Source organism: Oryx dammah, unplaced genomic scaffold (genome assembly GCF_014754425.2).
Source record: "Oryx dammah isolate SB20612 unplaced genomic scaffold, SCBI_Odam_1.1 HiC_scaffold_22, whole genome shotgun sequence".
Taxonomy (NCBI): Eukaryota; Metazoa; Chordata; class Mammalia; order Artiodactyla; family Bovidae; genus Oryx; species Oryx dammah.
In genome coordinates, this window is record NW_024070206.1 from 24,678,910 (window position 1) to 24,702,855 (window position 23,946).

At 36.3% G+C, this 23,946-nt stretch overlaps 1 protein-coding gene across 2 annotated transcripts in view; it reads right to left on the minus strand.

Annotated features, from left to right (window-relative positions):
• Positions 1-235: 235 nt before the first annotated feature.
• Positions 236-23,946, minus strand: part of SMCHD1 (structural maintenance of chromosomes flexible hinge domain containing 1) — a 121,321-nt gene continuing 97,610 nt past the window's right edge. Inside the window, exons 45-48 of one of the 2 annotated variants that reach the window (XM_040264685.1) lie at positions 18,978-19,149; positions 9,796-9,954; positions 9,396-9,498; positions 236-486 (exon numbers count right to left, since the gene is read on the minus strand). In XM_040264685.1, coding sequence (XP_040120619.1) covers positions 474-486; positions 9,396-9,498; positions 9,796-9,954; positions 18,978-19,149 — 447 coding nt within the window. In that variant the 3' untranslated portion in view covers positions 236-473. Of the gene's footprint in view, positions 487-778; positions 2,872-9,395; positions 9,499-9,795; positions 9,955-18,977; positions 19,150-23,946 lie in introns of those variants that run through there. The other variant, XM_040264683.1, reaches the window with a different exon arrangement.

Consider the following 23,946-nt stretch of genomic DNA (forward strand, 5'->3'; position numbering starts at 1 on the left):
AACTAAGGCCAAGGACTTTTTAATTTTATATTTTGAAACATCCCAATAATCCTATTTTAAAATGTCTCATGAAATTGGTATTTCATTCTAACCAATTGTTGCTGTTCAGTTGTTAAGTCATGTCCGATTCTTTGTGACTCCATGGATTGTAGCATGCCAGGCTCCTTTGTACTTCACATCTATATTCTACTATAAAAACACCAGGCAATCAACACATGAACATTTAACACAAATGTAGCCAGAGCTCAATATATTATTATTGAACACACAAAAAAGAATGACTCTCTTGACTTTTTGTTAACATTTGATCCAAGGACCATAGTTGAACTGTCAGCAGTTCTTCCTTTTCTTCTTGGCTGTACCGTACAGCTTGCAGAATCTTGGTTCCCTACCATGGATGGATTTCAGTGAATGCCCGGAATCCTAACTACTAGGCCATAAGGGAACTCCCAGCAACTCTTCATAGAAAAAATTCACTCTGCAAAACTACTGAAGAAGAGAAATGTGCAATATGATTAACAAATCAAGGCATATCTCTAGTCTACGAAAACATGGAAGTGTATTTTTTCACTAAATTTGACATTCATTTATCAGTATATCACAGAACTAGTGAAATCATAAGAAATGCAAAGTATAAGATTCCTCTTTTAAGTATTTTACTGTCATTTCTAGCCCAACATAACAAATGGTCTTGTATAGTATAAAAGTGAACTCCTATTATTTAATTATTCCTAATAAAAAAATTCAAATATTCATCAATGGATATCAAACAAATAGGTCAAGCGACATAATTCTTTATTCCTACTAAGATGAAATCAGACAAATGAGACATGATGTTCCATTTCGACCAAGAATTTTAAAAGTTAAGAATAACTGACGAGAGACACAAGTGAAAGAGATATAAACAAATTCTGATAAGATTTGAATATGGTACTATACAAAGATTTAAATATTTTCTACCTCATGCTATTTGTTACTGGAGTATAAAGAATCAGAGCACTAGGAATTTATATTATCAGACATTACTTTACTTTGAAATTAGGCTTCCTAACGTAAAACAATATAACCAATGTCTCTCTATTGCCTGTCCCTTGGAATAGTGATTCTTTAACACGAATTTGATTTCTCTCCAAAAGGGAATTAATTCTAACTAGTAAGGTATTTTCAGATACTCAAGTTATTGATAAATTCATAAGTGAAATAACTGCCTGCACCAGTCAGATGTGGAGAAACTTCACATTATATTTAAGATAATTAAATTTTAGGCCAAGAGTCCTCCCATAAATTTTAATGCTGCTACTTATCTCTAAATCTAAACATATGCCTGCTAAAATGTAACAATCTCTTTTTGAAGTGTTCAAAAGACATGCAAAATAATATTATCTTAAATTAACATCTATAAAAGTAAATTTATAATTACATAATTATGAAATGATTCCATGAAAATGTTTAGCAGACATTAGATGTAGAAAAATGATACAAATTAAAACTTTTTTACTAAAAGTATCTGAAAGTTACAGACTAAAAATATTAATCCTATCCATTTCATAATAACTAAGTAACCAAGTCATAACCTCAAAAAGTTAAAAGCACTTAGAAGATGAAACTTTTTTTGATACTAATATTTAATAACTAATAAGTAGTTAGTTTTACTTAAAAGGAATCCACTCTTTCTTTTAACTAATTCTCATTACTACCATTTTGCTTCTTTAACAAAACAGTTAAATGCCTTCCAATTATAAAGCGAGGTTAAACATCATAATAATTTACACCAAGGTAATTTTCGTGGAACTTTAAATTTGAAAAAGGAAAACACACCTATTCAACAGGAAGAAACAATCTGCTTTATTAACCTCACTGTATATTCAGAAAGGATTAAAAAACACACACATTTGCTGGGCCACAAAACTGTACCAAAAGTATTTCCTTACAAAATAACTTCACAAACCAATAGTCCTGGACTGACACAAAGACATAAATCGACATACATTAGCATGAATTAATACACAATTCAAATGTTTTCGCAGCAAATTTCTAGCAGACCTTTATTCCCTTAATGAGGGAGTGTACAACTTCTTTAATTCTTTAAAAATAGTAATAAAAAAATTACAAAATAACATAAATGTAGAATTAAGGCTGAGACTATATAATCTAGTATTAATAAGTCAAACGATGTTTATAAAACTGATGCTGCTGTGTATTATATATATATACATATATATACAAGATAAATCTTTAGAAATTTAAAATGCTACTTGCTGTCAAAAGTTAACCCACCAATTTAATATTTTTCCATGTATCTTAAGACGTGAATTCCGAAATACCTGTGCTTTTCCGATTTTATTCTCAATTACAAGTTTCCTCTCATATTTACAATTAAATACCTAACCTCTAGAACTTGCCTTAGACATGACAAAAACAGTTTTGTTAAATAAATTCACACAAAAGTAATAAAAAGGTCTGCTCTCAAGAAATAGTTCTAGCATATTCGTGATAAACATACTGAAAAACAGTACATACACTTGTCTTTAGGATTGATAAATGCTATGTGCCAGCTGTGCAGTCACTGCTGTAATTCCATATTTTCCTCTGACACATTTGCAAGATAATGACAACCAAAGGGCCTGACAACTGGAATAATTCCAGTAAGCCCACACTGTCCAGTGAGATTGACAAAACTGAATGGTTGCTTCCAGTTCTGTTTGGCTAAACATGGAAATGCAAGCCTAGATTCTTGTATCATTCCCAGAAATATTCATCGTAAGTCACCCTCTTGGTCTTCTGAAACAGAGGTGCAGAAGGCAGGGCATTCTTAGGGAGACTAATAGCCTTCTCTCTGTCATCTCTCACACATCAGTTTTGGTTATAATCCTGATCAAAGTAGAAAAAAACACAGTTAAGTTTTACATACCAAAGCTCTCCTTCCCTGTAACTCCCTCATCAGACCTCCCCTGTAACTCCTTCATCAGACCTGGGTGGTTAAATACGCAGTGGAACTATGTTCTAGTAATTATAGTAATTCTTGGTATAAACAGACTTAATTAAATCCTTGTATGTAAGCATTTCTTTCACATGCATGCCACAAACAAAAGCTTGACAGAGAAGCAGAAGTTAACATATACAGAGGAAGAGATAAATTCTGTGGAGCATAGTTCTTTGGAGTGGTGTATCCTAGATCCAAAGTTTGCAGATTATTGCTTATTTTCCCCTTTCCTAAAATGAAATTACCATTTAACAAGAATTATAACACTTATTAGAGAAAGGTCACAAAGATAAAGCAAAAACATTCAAAAATACCCATAACTCTATTTACATACAGAGGATGAACATCTTAGTATATATTTATGCCGATGTTTTCTTACTCAGATATATTTTCTTTTTCTTCTGGGGGAGGTGGTGCTGTGCTGGGGTCTTTGTTGCTTTGAGTAGCTTTTCCTCTAGTTGTGGCAAGGGGGGGCTGCTTTCTAGTTGTGGTGGGCGGGCTTCTCACTGAAGTGGCTTCTCTCGCTGCTGAGCACAGGTTCTAAGGCACAGAGGCTTCAGGAGCTGGGGCTCATGGGCTCAGCTGGGGCACAGGCTCAATAATTGTGGCACACAGCCTTAGTGGGATGTTTCCAGACCAGGGATTGAACCTGTGTCTCCTGCACTGGGCAGGCGGATTCTTTACCACTGAACCACCAAGGAAGCCCTATACTTTCTTTTTAAACAATAGTTCCCTGAACTGCCATCTCCAAATAAAAGACACACAATTTTGGTAAAGAGCTAATCTGTAATCTTTATGAGTAGAAAATCGATTAGAAAACCGAAGTCTCTACTGAAGAAAATGAGTCTACTGCATAATATATACTGCTAAGTATATTCTGTTGATTCTAAAATCCACATTTTCCCACATTTAACATCTCTGAAATCTACCTTATGTCATGAGTTAATCTGCAGTGTTTTCTTTCAGTGCCTCATGGAATAATGATGTTTCTAATAATTAATGACATCTTACAGTTGATGAAATATGATATATGATCCCTATAAAAGCCAACAATATATAAATAGGTAATACACAAACACTAATAATAACATATAAACACATACATTGTTGCTATTTCCTACTGCTGAATTTGTTTTCCATTGTATGGATGAAATCAGTATTTCAATATTAAAGATACTTTCATTTCAAATGCAGTAACATTTTTGATATAGTGTGAATTATGGAGACCAGGTAGAGACTGGGGATGAGAAAATCGATAATTAAACAGTGATTTAAATTTTAAATAGAAATTTAAAGTGATTAATATTTCCCAAAGATAAGCAGGATGTAAACAGGGAGCCACAGGCTAGAATACAGTAAATTTGCAACCTACATCTTCTCACCTGCCACCACAAAGCCTGATGACCACAGCTTTTTTGTTTGCTTTTTGTGTATGCAAAAAAGCTGTACCGACAATATGGGTCTCTCTCTGAAAACATTTACACTCTTCACTCTTTTCTTGTTATTCCACAAATTTGCTATGAATTTTCTTGGTGTTATCTTCTGTCAGTCATTGTACTGGGCTTTCAATAGGCCCTTTCATCCCTGGGAATTCTCTTTCACATGTTGTTTCTTCTCCATTTTCTTCTTTCTAGGATTCCTGATAGTCTGAATTGGTTCTCTACATCTCCCCCTTTCTCTTCACATATTTCCCCCTATTTTTCTGGGAAGTTTCCTTTACGTTAGTCCTTTAAATTTTTTCCCCCTCCTCGCCTGGTTTCTGCTGCTGTCCTTTGAAGGCTTTAATTTCAGCAATGGGATCTGTAATCCTGTCCTGGCTGTTGTCTTTCTCCTAATATCCTCTTGGTTTCACGAACTTCCTTTCACAATCTAATCAGAAATTATACAGTTTTTAAGAGTTCAGCTGAATCATCTTCCAGGGTTGGTTTTGTTATTTATTTTGGTATTTCCCCTCACATGTTGTTGACTCTCCTCATATTCATAATGACTCTCAGCTGTACAATTACATTTAAGAAAAAGGACTGTGCTGCTGGTCTAGATTTAGTCTACTGTTAATAAGAATAGAACTGTTTTCCCATTAAGGCTGCTCTCAGTAGGAATTTTAAGGGAGGAGGGAGCAGGAGAGTGGACAAGAAGGCTCTGCTTTAAGGGTGTGGCTGGAGAGCCAACTAGCAGGTTGCTAGTGTGTAGATGTTGGCAACAGGCAAGCCTCTAGGGCGCCACCAACTACATCGGAAGCCATGATACCAACCTTTAATTAACTAATTAGCATTGTTATCTAACTTCCTGGTGAGAGTGTTAATACCTAGAAACAAGAGAACAGAGCTCTCAAAGCCTGGGGTTGAGAACTTGGCATGGTCTAGGCTCTGTTTTCTCTCCATTTCGCTCCCTCCTGTTTTGGGCTGGACTTCTCTGACTGAGTCCAAGGTTCCACCAGGCAGACTGTGACCCACTGTCTCTTGATTATTCCCAGAACCTCCTCCTTGATATTCCAGCCTTGTTTCTATCCTGTAATCCCCAGAAAACCTCAATCAAATGTGAAGGCAGAGGAAGACAGATTCAGACATGCAGTTTCTATCTATACCCTTTCCTAAGAAGTTATAAGAGAATGACAAGGAAGCCGAGAAACAATGGATTCAACCCAAGAGAGCAGCCAAGGAGGACCCAGAAGACCTACAGGATTACTAGTAACAGTTACTAAAGCAGGTGGAAGAATACATGATCAAGTTACACAGTGAAAGAAAAAAGAAAGACTCTTAGAAACTCCAGAGACATTAACAACATTCAAGAAACAGTCTAAGAACTGGATTAAAATTCAACATGATTTTAAGAACTGATGGTTTAGAAGATTTACTTGACTCTGATGTCTGGACCACTGGTGGCCTAAGTAGGGTCATGACATTAGAATCTTACAGAGGGAAATGTAAACGTAGCACACAACTCTGCCTATATCATCGTCAGAGCCATAATAATATATGTTGCTTATCACTTAATAACTTTGAAAAAAAGCACAGAGATCTTCGTTGATGGTTGCAAGAGAGAACATAACCAAATAACCACAAGAAGAATTTAGTTCAAAAGTCATTAGATAGGCAACACAAGACAGACCTCCACACCAAGGTGCTGGGTGGGCTGCACTGTCTGAAAACTGATAAACCAAGACTGACATACATAAATGTGCACCAAAAATGGAGGCAACAACAGAATAAATAAAGCAGTTAAAACCAAGGCCGCCTCTGGGAACCAGGATGGGGTAAGGGTGCAGAGGAACAATCTCATCACCATGAGCTCTTCCGATACCTCTGCTGTCCAGTCTGGTAGCCACGAGCCACGTGTGGCTCCAGAGCACTTGCAGTGTGGCTAGTCCTAACAGATTTGCTGTCCTCTGAATTTTGAAGATTTTGTATGAAAGAGAATTTAAAATGTCTCATTAATAATTTCTATACTACTGGCAGTATGTTGCAATGATAATACTTTGTATACTGTGTTAAAAAAATACTATTAAAATTTAATCTCGCTGCTTCTTTCAAAATGGTGCCTAGAAAATGTTAAATTATGTGTAGTTCACATTATACAGTATATTAAACATACACACTATTTGATTTATATACATGCATTACTTTAATGAAAATACCATTAAAATACCATTACTAACTAAAAGAAGAAACTTTAGCCCATACCACCTCTGAATTGCCACAAAATCTTAATGAACAAGATCCAGATCAATGGCATCGGTTGTGGTTCTGCAGTGACTCTACGTCTTAACTTAGAGTCCACTTACTCAGTCTTAACTTAAAGTCCATGCCGGAGAGCCTATGAACATGGACTTTAGTCTAGAACTGCTTGGCAGGAATTTCCTCACTTGGTCTCTTAAAAAACTGGAAAAATGTTCCCTGTCTACCATAAAATACTTCTTTACCACTTATGCCAAGCCTACAGAAAAGCAGAAGAAATAATAACCTTTTGCCCTTTCTTGTTTTGATTTGCTGTCACTTTTCTGTCTTCTGGTGTTTTAGCATATATCCCAGACATCATATTATTCAACTGTTAAATACCTCTGTACATATTTCTAACTGTGTATTTAATTTACTGTAAACTCTATGCTGCTGCTATACACAAAAATCACAATTCCTCAGTATATATAATATCCAGGTGATTGAAAATTTACCAGATTTTTTCAAAATTGTCATTCAAATCCAGGTCCAAAGAAGCTGTACACACGTGCGCTTGATGGTTACACCTCTCAGTTACTTATTCTATAACCAGTGGTCTACCCTTCTCCCTGGGCGTCTTTATTCTATAACCAGTGGTTCACCCTTCTCCCTGGGCGTCTTTATTCTATAACCAGCGGTTCACCCTTCTCCCTGGGCGTCTTTATTCTATAACCAGCGGTCTACCCTTCTCCCTGGGCGTCTTTATTCTATAACCAGCAGTCTACCCTTCTCGCTGGGCGTCTTTGCATCAGTGGCTTCTCTTGTTGCCGAGCAAGGGTTCTAGGACACACGGGCTTCAGCAATTGTGCCACATGGGCTTAGCTGCTCTGTGGCACGTAAAATTTTCCTGGACCAGGGATTGAACCCCTGTCCCCTGCACTGGCAGGCATATTCTTACCCACTGTGCCACCAGGGAAGTCCCTCCCTGTGGTTCTTTTAATGTCATTGATTTATTAACAAAATCATCATTTACAGTGTCCCATTCTTGACATTCTAGATTTGGCTAATGGCTGCCTGGTGGCATCATTTAACTTGTTCCTAAATTCCCTTCTTTTCTGTATACTTTTGAAGTTCAATTGAGGGCCCTTCTCCAATTCATGAGAGATTTATGCTCTAACACCTCAAGATAATCTATTCTATGCAATGAATTAACCTCCTTTTATTCATCGAGAATGCAAGCTGTGTGAACTGTCCCAGGAGTGTCATGGTTTTCTGCAGTGCTTAATTCCTGCACAGAACTCCAGCTGAGAAAGATGGAGTGGAAGCTTCATTAGATTCAGGTTATTTCTTACTGAATCCCATAATAGCAAATATCCTGCTCTTTAATCAATGGGTTCAGGAGTGTCAATCTGATCTTTCCATTAAGTCCTCCTCCCAATTTTTTATCTAATCATTTGTGTATCCACAGATTATTATTGCCTAAAACCTATTATTTTATTAGGAATGGCAAAAAAGTGATGTTTTCATTTTATCTGACTTCTTATATACTTCATTCTCATATAAGAACTTTATAAAGAAGAGCTTCTATAGAAAACTTTCTCCAGTTATTTGATTACCCAGAATGTTCATGTAAGGAAAGAATGAACATGTCTTTTCTATATGAATATATCCATGCTCACTGTAAGGACTTGGTGTCATTTTTTCTAGATGCGATTTTGGGGAGAGGCATACTGTGGTTTCCGTCTGGCTCTCCAGCCACATCGTAGGGGCTCCTCCCTCTTACCCACTCTTCGTTAGGCTCACAAGCGCCTTTACAGTTCCGCAGGCATGCCAGGTGTGTTGTTTTCTCAGCGTTTTCACGCCTCTTCTCCCTTTGACTATAAGCCATCCCTACAGAGCTGGCTTCCCATCCTTCAGTTCTCTGCTAAAACGCGTCTTCCCTAACAGCCAAGCACATTCTCCCATTGTTCTGTATCACTTCGTCCTCTGTTCTTTTGTAAAAACTTATCATTCTATATTTTTACATACAGAAAAAGGTTTACTTCTTTGAACTGTCCCTCTTCTGTACAAGATTACAGACCTCCTATGGGGCAAGAACCATGTCACATTTATTTACCCAGGAACACAGAGCACAAAATAATCAAATAGTTACAAAAACTATAGAATACATAGATGGACAGGGCATGGAATACCAATTCCAAATATCATGGTCTCAGTGTAACTCCTCAAAGGTCAATAGGAGAAACTTACTCAGGCAAAGTCCAAATGAACATTCGTGATAATGTACAAGAAACCCCAGTAGTATGGGCCTTTCTGTGGGATGGCCTTACTAGTATCTAATTTGAAATGGACAATTTTCTTCATTGAGTTAGGCTGCAGATGGCTTTGTTGGCTTCTTGGTTAGTTGTGCAAAAATGGTATGTGATTTTCCAAAGCATATACTATAAGCAACTTTTAAATGAGTAATGTGCGAGTGATTCTGCATAGTCTGTTATCTGTCAAGTTGCTGAGCCTATAAAGCAGAATGCAATGTATTCGAAAGTTTTCAAATAATCTGCAAAAAATCATTTTAGAAAATGATTTTTTAGAGTATCCTAGGAGGAAATATAAAATAATTCCAGCTTATTTTCATTAGCCATCTCTCAATTCAGTTAAAAAGAAAACAAAATTAATTCTGGTTCAGGCCAGGCAAGTAAACACCCTCATGCCTATTTTTAAAGTATGATGAGCCAAGAACTTTGAGGGCACAGTAGCCTCACCTGTTTTGTCTTGCAGCTTCTCTTCTTATTCTCTTGGGAGGAACTGGACAGTCTGTCACTGGATGAGGCAGTGAATCATTACACTTACGTGTGGGAGTCATTCCTGCAAAGACAGTAAGAAAACAGAGAAAATTAACTTTTAAAAGACCAGAATTATAATAAGCAATGAAAGCAAATACCTCTTAATTTATAGAAGGAGAATTAATAAATAATACTGGGAATGCTTCTTATTACGCCTGCTGAGAGAATAGCTTACAAACATTTGTCAGTTCACCCAGAGGTCAAGGATGTCTATGATTTAAGTTCTGGGTCATTCACACTCTTTCTTTTTGGAGCTCAATTCTCTCCAATCATGCACACTATCTTCATCCAGAGAAGGATCTCGCAGCAAGTACAGTACCTAGTTTTTGCTCTATCAGTTTGAGATTCTTTTCGTGTTCATCAAGTTCTTGTTTTTTCCTCTTCATATCGGGAGTGTGAAGGTACTTCAGCTGCCCATTAAGATCCTCGTTCACACTGCCCAACCTGCACACAGCAGTGCGGTACTGCTGAAGAAGATCTACAAAGAAACCAGAGACATTCGATTAAAGCTACTGATACCATATCAAAGCAGTATTTTAGGAAAGAAGGGCCAGCAACACTGAGTGTTGTGTTACAGTAACACATGAAACTACTTTTAACGTTCACAGTAAACAAATGAGAGGAAAAAAACACAGTTTAGATCCTGGCACAAGACTGGTGCTTATTACATCTTCATTTTCTTCAGCTGCTTGACTTTAATAAATTTATTGTACAGTACAAGGAAAAGAAGATACAAACTGTTTGTAGGACATATATTAACCTTAAAATGCATTCCAATATACATTAGGTGCAGACAAATACTGTTTGACTCCACTTATATGAGGTAACTAGACTACTCAAATTCAGTCAGAAAGTACACTGGTAGATGCCAGGGGCTAGTGGATGGAAGAGAGGTTTGGAGGGGGAAAGGGGACTTAGTGTTCAATGGGGACAGAGTTCCAATTTAGGAAAGTGAAACATTCAAGACAGGGATGATGATGATAATTGCACAATAATATGAGTGTACTCAGTGCCTCTGAGCTGTATAGTGTAAATGTGGCTGAAATAGTATATTTTATGTAACACAGGATAAGATGGTTGGATGGCATCACCAACTTGATAGACAAGAGTCTGATCAAGCTCCGGGAGTTGGAGATACACATGGAAGCCTGGTGCGCTGCAGTTCATGGGGTCGCAAAGAGTCAGACATGACTGAGCGACTGAAATCAACTGAGTGTGACTTTTACCACAATTAAAAAAAAAATTCACTCTCTCAGTCAGTGTTTACATTCGTTTAATATTCAGTATTCAATCTAATTCCACACAAATTTGGGGTTGGGGGAAAAATGCATTAAACATGGCCTTATTAGAAAATCATTGCTTCCAACAGACATGGCCATTTCCTTAAACACAGCTTTCAAACACTCTTGACACTTAGCTTTCAAAAAACTTAACTTTACTTTGTTTAAAAATACATTAGTCAAGTTTGAGACTATTTATTGCCTGTTTGTATGGATTACTAGACACTATAGGTTAAATACACTGACTATACTTTAGTCCATGGGCTAAGAATGGTTTATACAATTTTAAATGATTCCATTCTAAACGGTTATATAAATATATTCATAACACCCTCAATTTTGTCTCCTGGATCACAGGCCTAAAATGTTTACTATTTGACCCTTTGAGACTCTAGTCACACAAAAATGTTCAGTATTCATGGGAACGGGCATACAAACACCCATATGTTTAATAAATACATACAGTGGGTTTACAAATGAACCTGTGGAAGAAATCAATTTAGTCAAGAGTACATGATATATGAGATTTTCTATAGTGTAAGGGTCAATAACAGTATTTAGAAAAACTATCCAGCTTTCTGGGAATGAGTAAGCACACATACACACACCTGTGAACATTATGAGCATATTCATATATATTTAAATATGAATTCCATATGTGTAATTCAGTAATGACAAAGTCCTTATGTGTCTTAAGTCCTTATGACTTATTGGGAACTCAAAGGTAGCCACTAAAAAAGAGAGTCTGGTTTTCTTTGATAGTACTTCTAATTTCATTTTTCTACGTGCATAAAATAGTGCTTATTTTCTATGTGAATGAGGTATAAAATGATGTCCAGACCCATATGTCAGGGATGCTGCCTAATTCAGAAGACAATATACAAAAATTTTAAGTCATTAAGGGTTGAATCCTACTTAACTTTGTAAGTCATGAGGTTCTTTTACCTTTTAAATACTCAAGAAACAATATATTCAAAGGCTTTATATTAATCAACTTGTTATTTATAAAATTAAAAGATGGAGTATTAAATACTTTCTATTAAATGGAACACTAATAGCAAATATTTTATGCCTAAGATGGACAGAAGCAACTTAGCTCAATATGCCTTTGTTGTTTTTGTTCAGTTGCTCAGTTGTGTCTAATTCTTTGTGACCCATGGACATCAGGCTTCCCTGTCCTTTACTATCTCCTGGAGCTTGCTCAAACTCATGTCCAGTGAGTAGGTGATGCCATCCAACCATCTCATCCTCTGTCGTCCCTTTCTCCTCCTCCCTTTCAATCTTTCCCAGCATCAGGGTCTTTCCAATCAGTTGGCTCTTCACATCAGGTGGCCAAAGTACTGGAGCTTCAGCTTCAGCATCAGTCCTTCCAATATTCAGGACTGATTTCCTTAGGACTGACTGGCTGGATCTCCTTGCAATCCAAGAGACTCTCAAGAGTCTTCTCCAACACCACATTTCAAAAGCATCAATTCTTTGGCACCCAGCCTTCTTTACGGTCCAACTCTCACATCCATACATGACTACTGGAAAAACCAATGCTTTGACTAGACAGACCTTTGTTGGCAAAGTGATGAATCTGCTTTTTAATATGCTGCCTAGGTTTTTCTTAGCTTTTCTTCCAAGGAGCAAGCATCTTTTAATTTCATGGCTGCAGTCACCATCTGCCATGAATTTAAAGCCCAAGAAAATAAGTCTCTCACTATTTCCATTGTTTCCCCATCTCTTTGCCATGAAGTGATGGGACTGGATGCCATGATCTTCGTTTTCTGAAATGCTGAGTTACTGACTCAGCTTTTTCAATCTCCTCTTTCACTTTCTTCAAGAGGTTCTTCAGTTTCTCTTCGCTTTCTGCCATTAGGGTGGTGTCATCTGCGTACCTGAGGTTACTGATATTTCTCCCGGGAATCTTGATTTCAGCTTGTGCTTCATCCAGCCTGGCATTTCGCATGATGTACTCTGCATATAAGTTAAATAAGCAGGGCAACAAAATATAGCCTTGATGTATATCTTTCCCAATTTTAAACAGTCTGCTGTTCCATGTCTGGCTCTAACTGCTGCTTCTTGACCTGCATAAAGGTTTCACAGGAGGCAGGTAAGGTAGTCTAGTATTTCTATCTCTTTAAGAATTTTATTGTGATCCACACAGACAAAGGCTTTAGTGGAGTCAATGAAACAGAAGTAGATGTTTTTCTGGAATTCCCTTGCTTTTTCTATGATCTAGTGGACATTGGCAATTTGATCTCTAGTTCCTCTGCCTTTTCTAAATCCAGCTTGTACATCTGGAAGTTCTTGGTTCAGGTACCACTGAAGTTTAATGTGGAGGATTTTGAGCTAATATGCCTTAGCAATTCCCAATTTTTTGGTATGAAATGTAATTCCTATTTACCATGGTGTTTATAAAAAGTCTTTTCTAATTCATTTAATAAAATTTTGCCAAAGAGAAAAATCAAAAATTCATATTTAATTCAGTTTATAAATGATTTCAGAGCTCATACATTATATGTTGTCTGAAAATTTTAATTATATAGGAAAAAACTAATGATGCTTTACTATGAAAATAGTGAAAAAATACTTTAAAATAAAAAAATAGTTCATATGAAAGGACAAAAGGTCAAATTACAATGCATTCATTTCTGTATGCTATTTATTAAGAAAGATATATAGATTATTTCCATGTATCCAGGGAAAGAAAAAATACTACTAAAAATAATACAAAATAGTTGAAAATACTTATATCTGAAGAGCTGTTACTAGACAAATAACAGCTAACAAAGCAGATTCAGAAAACTAAGATCATGGCATCCGGTCCCATCACTTCATGGCAAATAGATGGGGAAACAGTGGACACAGTGGCTGACTTTATTTTTTTGGGCTCCAAAATCACTGCAGATGGTGACTACAGCCATGAAATTAAAAGACGCTTACTCCTTGGAAGGAAAGTTATGACCAACCTAGACAGCGTATTAAAAAGCAGAGACTTTGCCAACAAAGGTCCGCCTAGTCAAGGCTATGGTTTTTCCAGTGGTCACGTGTGGATGTGAGAGTTGGACTATAAAGAATGATGCTGCTGCTGCTGCTAAGCCGATTCAGTCGTGTTCGACTCTGTGCAACCCCAAAGACGGCAGCCCACCAAGCTCCCCCGTCCCTGGGATTCTCCAGGCAAGAACACTGGAGTGGGTTGCCATTTCCTTCTCCAATGCGTGAACGTGAAAAGTGAATCAGTCGTGCCCAACTCCTAGTGACCCCATGGACTGCAGCCTACCCGGTTCTTCCGTCCATGGGATTGTCCCGGCAAGAGTACTGGAGTGGGGTGCCATCGGAAAGAAAGCTGAGTGCCGAAGAATTGATGCTTTTGAACTGTGGTGTTGGAGAAGACTCTCGAGAGTCCCTTGGACTGCAAGGAGATCCAAGCAGTTCATCCTAAAGAAGATCAGTCCTGGGTGTTCACTGGTAGGACTGATTTTGAAGCTGAAGCTCCAATACTTTGGCCACCTAATGAGAAGAGCTGACTCACTGGAAAAGACCCTAATGCTGGCAAAGATTGAGGGCAGGAGGAGAAGGGGACAACAGAGGATGAGATGGCTGGATGGCATCAGTGACTCAGTGGATGTGGGTTTGGACTCCAGGAGTTGGTGATGGACAGGGAGGCCTGTCATGCTGAAGTTCATGGGGCTACAAAGAGTCGGACACAACTGAGCAACTGAACTGAACTGAAGAAGGCAGAAGCAATCTTCTCACCACTGGAGGATGTAAGCAGTCAGACAGGTAAGTAGATTTTATTTAGTAGCATTTAGGTCTCTTCAAACTTTGTGTTCTGCATTGGCAAAAAACTGATAAATACTTGTAAACTGGGTAAAAAAAATTGGTGAAAAAATTTACTAGAACTTCTGCTTTGATCTGTTCAAAAAGCGTTCAGCAGGGGTGAACAGGAAGGAGGCAAGCTGAGAGAGGGGTGGGTGTAAATGAAATAGGGGTGGCCAGTAGACAGGTCCACAGGCATTCAATCTGCTTGACTTCCAGTAAGTATAAAACAAAACAGAACAAAATATCTTTGTCCTAAAAACCACAAACCTTCAATAATCTTGGTTGCTACCTTTTAAAAATATTAAAAATATAAAAAAAATTAAGAATAGTTTTACTTAAAACAACAAAAAAACCCAATAAATGTACAGAGAGGTTAAATATTAGTATTAACAAATTAAGCATGACATAATAAAACGTAAATAATGTCTAGGCTGGCCAGGTGCATACTATGTATCTGGAGTATATGAAAGTGTTAACGAGACTGATTATGTCACAGTTATAAACTACACATTGATTACTTATTGGAAATTTTAAAATGCCTTTTCTTTTTTCATTTGCTACCAATAACTCTCCTTTCTTATGGTCATATCCTGGCTTCTACAATGTTCAGAGTTGTTTTAAATATTAAAAATAAAATAAGTTATTTCTACTATATGCTCTCTACAGAAAACTCAGGCTAATACAGAAAAGAGAGAGATTGGGAAAAAACTGATAGGTCTACCACCTCACTTTTTTGTTTTCATTCCACATGTCTGCAGGTTTGATTTTTACATGTGTGATAGTTTAAATGTTATTTTCTATGTACTTTCCAAATGAAATTTTAATAGACATCTCTCAGACTATAAATTCAATTAAAGCATTTAACATTTCTTATGTTTTCCTTGAAAAACAAGGCTATACTATCTATCTGAGAAAGAAAAAAAAAGTCCTGCTTGTATTTAGAACTGTTTACTTAGGCTTCTTTCCTGTAAGATCAATTATTGGTTCAAAGAAAATGAGTATTAAAAACAATTAGTTAAAAAAACAAAAACAACAATTGGTAACATTTTCTGATTATAAAAGTGACACACATTGAGGCAGGTCTGGAAATATACAGAAAAGGGTAATGGAGAAGCAAATTATCTCAATTATGTATTCAGGGAAAAAATGTTTTCTTTCTACTCTCTTATGTCACTGGACAAATGAACGCATATACTATCCTGAAGTTGGGAAAGTTATCTCACCTTTTAAAGACTCAAATTCCTCATTTGTAAAATGAGGAGAACAGCAGTAAATGAAATTCAAGTGATAAGCTTAATAAAGTATGTGGGACATAATAAGCCCTCCAACAGTAACTATTATTATTCCTTTGAAAATTGCTTATTCATGTTATCCATTTTTCTATTAGTCTTTGTCCTTTTTCTTGCTTTTTAAAGGCTGCTGTTAACAACACCTTTGTCTACCATATATGCAATTTTCCCCTAGTTGGTCATTTGCCCTTCTATTTTCTTCAAGGTGCTTTAAAATTATGTAAACTTAAAAAAAATAACTACAAAATGTTTTCTTTTCTCACATCTGCCAGTACTTGTGTGTCAAGAAGCCCATTTCTCCAAGGTGGGTGCTTCTATTCCAGATTGGCTGGTCAGAGAAGTCCATGAAGGTGTGACATTACACAACAGGAAAGGAAAGCAGCAAGCCATGCACATTATCTGGGGCAAAACCACTGTAGATAAAGGGAACAATAAAATAAAATGTTCCTTTCAAGATTAAGCTTTCTGATTTTTGTCCTACTGTGTTCAGAACTTCCTGAACACAGCTGAAGAGTGGTCACAGTTTTCTTTGCCTGTGCCATTTCTGGAAACAGGTTTGCTATCAGTTTAATAAGATGGCCTGAGTGATCTCCATATTTATCTATATTCTGAAACAAATTATATTTGAAATTCACTCATGAAAAACCTATAGGATGGAGTTAGCTTTCTGAGCACATCCTCAGGCAATGGCCTATATAAGTTTTCTGCCTTATTTAAATCAATTTTGTTAATTTGATTTGCAATTTTCCAGAATGTAGTCCATTTTATTTGGACATAGTAAATATATTTATAATATTATAGAAACCTAAGAAATCTCTGTCTGAATGTATTCTCGAGCCATTACTTTTTGTATTTATTCTGCCCAAAGACCACCTTCAGGAATTATATATTATTCGATACAAAGGTTTTCTTTTTTTCCCAATTCATTTGGCTGTTTCTTGAGATGTATTTTTTTCCTCCTGTCATTTGAGTTGAATGGTTAAATTTGTTTTTCTCATTTAATAACAAAAGCATTAAGCCTGTGGATTTACGTTTGATCTTGGCTGTTTTCATGCCTCCTACATATAATGTGTAATGTTCTTGTTCTCTTTAATAGTTAAAACTTTTTTGACAAAATAGTTGTTTCTAAATATCTACCTATTTGAGCTTACTTTGGGAAGAAAGAAAAGTTATTTTTAGTTCTGTTACATTATGTTAAAAATATATCGTAAGTAAATTTTGCTTTTTATAATCTGTAGTCTCATTGTAGCTGAGTAGCAATTTGATCAACTGAATTTATGACCATTTTTTGTGACGTATCCTATAAATACCTAAGGTACTGGTATTACACCTTAGTTTTTTGACTAAGGACCTGTCATGGATTAATGGTTTCTCAGAATAAGGCTTCTGTCTTTGTACAATCAGCAGTTTTAAGAATTCTGATTTTGTAATTTACTGCATCAAGTTCATTAACTTTTGGACCTCTAGTATCAAATATATCTGTTATCAAAATGAATTCATCTTTGTGCTTTTAGTGCCATTGCCTTGACACTAATACTGCTACTTGTGATTTCCTCTAAAGTGTTACATCTTTGTAAATCCCCCATAAAGGCTGTGGCAGAAGCGCTCTCCGTGCTCCTGTCTTCTGCGCCCTGACCACCCCAGTGTCCTCCACGTGGCCCTGAGTGGCGGGTGGCGTCTCCTGTCCTAGGACCTGTGACTACACTGACTTTGTCTGTCTGAGCCTCTCCCATGGCTCTTCTTGCAGCTGCACCTGACTCTCTCATAAAGAACACAAAACAGCCTTCTTCCTAAATGTAGTTGGGGGTTGAAGTAATAACCACAAGCTAGATACTACCCAAATTCCTCAGCAGTATAATAATAAAGAAATAAACTGTGGTGTATTTACACAATGGGATACTATTCTGCAATTAAAATGAACTACAACTATATACACACACAACACAGGGCTGAACAAAGCCAGACACAAAACCCATGGCCTGTACAATTCCATGTAGATAAAGTACAAAAATGGAAAAAAACGAATCTATGCTCTTTTAAGTCAAAAAAGTTGTTATCCTTTTGAGAGGGATGGGGCTATGACTGGAAGAGGCCTGAAGGCCTTCTGTGGCGCTGATAACGTTCTGTTTCTTAATATAGAAGCAATGTTCATTTTGTGAAAAACGTGTATGCTTTGAAATGTGCACTTTTCTCTATGTATACTATACTCTTAAAAAGCCACAAAATGTGTATATTCATACAACAGAATATTATTCAGTCTTAAAAAGAAATTCTGACACGCACTGTGACACTACAATACTGACGTGCCTGGAGGGCATGACGCTGAGTGACGTCAGTCAGCTGCAAAGGGACACTCTGATCTAACACACACAGAGGTGCCTGGAGGAGTCAAATTCACAGAGACAGAAACATGTGTGGCAGGCAGGTGACAAGAGGGGAGGCAGGGAGTTGCTGCTTCATGGGTATGGAGCATCAGTTTTACAAAATGAGAAGGTTTCTGAAGACTGGTTGCACAGGAGTGTGAATGTACTTACCACTAGTGAGCTACCCATTTAAAAATAATTAAGATGATAAACTTTGTTACAGTTTAACTACAATTTACTATCTTAAGTTAGCAACAAACTACTTTTTGCTGGGGAAGTAGATATCCAAGCATATCAGAACTATATACAGTTAAAAGCAAACAACTCTTAGATGATGGCCCATTTGGGACCCTCCTGTAAAGCATGAGCACTTCAGAGCACAGATATACAATTGTATCAGCTGACCAGAAACAAGGGGACACAGCCTGCAGAAGGGAGGTCACATGTCACGCACACCAGAAAGATGAATCTAGATAGTTAACAACTTTGATATAAAAAGAAGTATTAAGGTTTGATGAGATACTGGTTTATTCAACAAGGAAACCTTTCCTGTATTTCAAGATAAGAAAGAACAGGAGGGAAAACCTACTTCCTATATATGTGTTTCAAAACTATTTGGTGTTAGAAAGCTGGAAGTACTAGATAAAAACATCTTATTTGTATCTGTTAATGGTTAAGTTTCAATGTTAGAGTCTCAATAAATAAGGTCCAAATAAAGGGTTAAAATCAAATGAGAAATTATTAAGTACTTATTTAACCTACCTATTTGCTCCCCTAAGATCAGGCACTGTTTTGGTACTGGAGCTCCAAACACCATTCCCCGGAGTTTATCCATTGGAGGAGCTTTATTCTGAAGGCCCCCAAACTTCCCATTACTTCGAATGCGATCTCCATCTCTGGTCAGCAGTGTAGGACAGTGTGTAATTTTAACAACCTGTTGTAAGTAACAGGATATAATTAGTGAGTCTATAAAATTTAACTCAACTGCTCTAAGAAAGGAGAAATCATTTAAGGATTCTGAGATAAGAAATGACAATGATCATGGTACTATTTTTGCAAAATTAATTACCTAGTGATGTGTAAGATGACTGGGGGGAAAACGAGAGGGAGAGAGATGAATTAAGACTACCTCACAAGTGTTACCTAAACTAGAACAGAGAAAACACAAATAGAAAAAGTGAAATTGAGATCGATGGCTTGATTGATAAGAGGAAGGAAGAGAGACGGACAAGCCAGAGACTTGTGTGCTTCTAGAAACCCAAAGCAGTATCCAGGCTGTATCATTTAGTTTAGTTTCCTTCTGTTAGACCTCAGTTTTCCAGATGACCAAAGGGTAGCAAAAAGACTGAAGAAAATACAAACTGAAGAGTAAAGGGATGAATCTTCAGAGGATTTCAGCTGTACGAAGAAAAAGAGCCAATGATCTGAGAGCTGGGGAAACTAGAGTTATGTAGTAAAACCTAAGACACGGAAAGGGAAGTAGAAAGTGTTAGTCGAGAATTAAATTTTTCAGAGAAGCTAGGGAATAAAAGAGAAACATTAGATTTAGCATTTCATGATCTTTAGGAATATGCTTTCAAAAAAAAAGTCTAGGAGATACATACAAAAAATGTTCAAATTCACTGGTAACCAGAAGTGAAACTGAAATAACTTGGAGCTCAAATGAGAATTTTCACTACTTAAAATGTTAAAATACACACACAAAGCACACACCCAGACAAAATGTTGGAGAAAGGGTCTTCTTGTATTAATATTAATCTGCTTTGGGACAGCCCTTCTCAGAAGAAACATGACAAGTGCTAAAAAGATTAACAATCTGCACGACCCAAAAATTCCACTTCTAAGAATATGCCAGAAAAAATCATCAGATGTGAACAATGTACACTGAAACATCCTTTTAATAATGAGAAGTATGAAACTTGCACAATCAATAAGTTACATAAAGTATGGCACATCCACGCAATGAAACAGGAAGCATACATCAAAAAATGACTGAAAAGACGACAATTTAGCAACATGTAGAAACACCTAATTCAATCTAACACAGTAGATCAAGCAGTTTCTGAATTATAAAAGATTAAATACAATTCAATTTTCAAAGTGAAAAGCAATAGGACATGTAATAGAAAATTATGACTAATATTTATTCTTTTGACATAATTCCAAGGTAACTGACAGATGCTTTCCCAAATTAGATACTTCCTATGAAATTTAAATAAAATGGAATGCCTACTTGAAGAAAATCTGTGGTGAATTCTTTGGTGAAAGAATCTTTTAGTAAAATAAAGTATCACATCTTACTTTCTTGGTTTTGGTTTGGATTTGTACGCTTTCTAAAAGTGAACATTAAAAATACAGACTAAAAGAACAGACTGAATTCATGTATTACTGCTGCTGCTGCTGCTAAGTCACTTCAGTCGAGTCCGACTCTGTGCGACCCCATAGACGGCAGCCCACCAGGCCCCCCTCCCTGGGATTCCCCAGGCAAGAACACTGGAGTGGGTTGCCATTTCCTTCTCCAATGCATGAAAGTGAAAAGTGAAAGTGAAGTTGCTCAGTCGTGCCCGACTCTTAGCGACCCCATGGACTACAGCCCACCAGGCTCCTCCATCCACGGGGTTTTTCCAGGCAAGAGTACTGGAGTGGGTTGCCATTGCCTTCTCCATCATGTATTATTATCATATTATTATTATACAATATCATATATATAGTAAATCAAATAACTGTTATTATTAAATCAGATTCAGGCAATGATTTTACAGATTTAGTACCATCTTAAATAATAAACACACTCAAATTTTTTGTCTCCTCTTGTTAATGCACTGACAGTATGAGTTATAGGTCTGTGGTTAAACAGACAGTTTTCTAATTCTCAAATGGCACAGAAGAAAGGGGAAATGACAAGCTGCTATTTAATGGGTACAATTTCAGTTTTACAAAAAGAACAGAGTTCTGGAAATTGGCTGAACAACAATGTGAACGTAATTAACACTAGTGAACTTGTACACTTAAAAATGATTTAGATGCTAAATTTTGTTATATGTATTTTAATGTAATTTACCATTTAAAAAAAAAACAACTTAAGCTCTCACTAGGCCTCTGCTGCAAGGCCCCTGCCACTGACCTGAAAAAGATCAAGACAGCATTTGCAAATTCAGTGAGTAAACAAGAGTTACAGTTCTGGGCAGTACTTCCAACTGCTGTAAGGATTAGCAAGGAATGGAATCAACAAGGGTTGAATCAGTATAAGTGGCATGAAGAATTTACAAAGAGAAAACAATAAAAAGACTACTGAAGCCTAATGATATGACCAAGAAATGTCATAAAAGCTGTTTCTTAGAAGAGTTTGAAAACAATATTTGCTAAGTGGAGTGATTTCATTCAAAACTTTGGAAGCAAAGACGTCACTATGAGGAACTATACCGGAACTATAAGGAACAAATGCTGTCCCTGCTTTTGTCACATATGGTCTATTACTTTTTTGAAGCTATGAATTGATGTTTTTCATCAGTTCTTCAAAGTTTTTAGCCATTAGTTCTTAGCCATTAGATCATAGGTAGCTATGATCCATTTATCCTTATCTTTTTGGCACTCTGATTAAACATTAAAAGAAAAGATTTTCTAACTCTATCCTTAGTGATTCTCTATTACATTCCTTCTCTCTGGGCTACAGTCTGGATAATTTTTCTGACCTATCTTGCAATTGACTAAATTTTCTATTAAGCTGTTAAGTCTGCCCAGTATTTAACTTTTATTATACTTTTTATTTTTAGATGCTCTTTTTGATTTTTTTCAAATCTACTTGCTCTTATATTCAACACTTTTTCTTAAAATATATTATGAAATATATTTAAAAGGTTTTAATATTTTTATTAATATTTATTAAATATTATTAAACATGTTTATAACATATTTATATTTTTAAAATATTTTAAAATATTTGCTCTTGTGTTCAATATGAAAATTACTTCAGTTTTAAGATAAAGGTGAATTCTTTCAGAGAGAATTTTGTTTGCTCTGATGACATATCTAAGGATACTACAAGTCCAGCATTAGATGAAATCAAATGTTTACCTTTAAGTATTACCTTGAAGACAATTCAAGTATTATGAATGCGAGTTGCAAACATACATGACAGCCAATCTGTTATTGCATTCTCTAGGAAAATAGTTTTTTATTTTCCACTTAGTGCTAAACTTCAAGAAAGGCAGTTTTGTTTCAGTCCAGAAATGCCTGGAGTTGAGATGAAGGAGGAAGCTCATTTCTTTTGTCCAGTCTTATGCCAAGGATTAGCCCTCTCAGGGGTTCTAATTTACCGGGAAAGAAGTTCTTCGAGCAGATTCCACATTCTGGTATGTCTTACCCTCTGAGCCTTCCAAGGGAGAGACAACTGATGCTCAAGTTCTATTAGTTTGACAAATATTCTCAAAGAAAAATTAGGCTTCAGTGTTCATCTCTCTGGGTTCTCATCTTCACTTAGAATTCTTACTTTCTTGCCAGTTCTTACAGTAAAATATCTTAATGATATATAGCTAGAATCAGCCTTTTGAAATGGCCTATTAGTTCACCTCTGCTAGCACTTCCTTTGGCTATCTGAGTTGTCTAGTCTATTTCTGTATAACCCTCAAAGCCTAGCACTGTGCTAGTGATATGCTAGAACCAGCATTTACTGGGTCATGAGAACCAGGTCCTCCTGAACGCCTCAGTCAATGACCACACATAGGCCGCTGGAAGTCAGCCAGGATATGAGTATTCACACTGTGGGGGCTAGCAAAAGCTACGAATCAGGGTCCCACCACTCTGCTCAACAGAGCTGGTTATTCAATAATTAACAGCTCCTCACTGTGTCTCATACATTATAGGTGTCCAAGTAACAGACTGAACTATTGATAGAATCTTCCAATTATTACTCAACTTGCTAATTCATCCTCACTACTAAGCTACTCACCTTCTCCTAATAGATTATACATTGTCATAACTTCTAATGGGTATGATTTCTGACTTATAATTTAGGACATATAAACATGCTAATCACCATCAAAATACAGCAACTTCCTCATCCACAGCCATTTTCTGATGTAGTATATTAGAGCCATTTTTAAGTTCATAAGGAACCATTCATGAAGACGCCAAATACTTTTCCCCAATTAGCTGTTTAATTTTCAATAATCTCACTAATTTAGCTCTCCTAAACTGAAGACACACTTACTATTTCTTCTAACTGGGCCCACAGAAAATCTGTTCTGAGTAGTTCTAGTTTTGCCATGAATTAGTACTATGACTTGATACAGAACCACTATTTGTTTTGTACTTAAGGTTCCTCATCTAGATTATTAGACTATATGATTTTAAGATATCCATGATTTTATAATACACTATTTAAGGGTACTAGATCATATTTTAAACTGACTTCTATTTTCTCTTCAGTAACTACTCTCACTCATTTTCAGCTATAATATTTTGCAAGCCTATAATGTTTACATACATGTTTATCAGCTGCTATTTCCAAGTCCCTAACACCATATTTATTAAATTTAGTACTTCTTCTATATCAACTAATTCAAGACCTTTGGATTTCAGATCCAAATAGATCATTCATTTACTGAAATTTTATTCACTTCAAAATTTCCTGATAATTCTTAAACATTCCAGTGAATATTTTTGTGAGAGCATGTCTGTAAGATAAATTATCTTAATATATGATGATATAAAGAAGGCGACATCTTCTTTG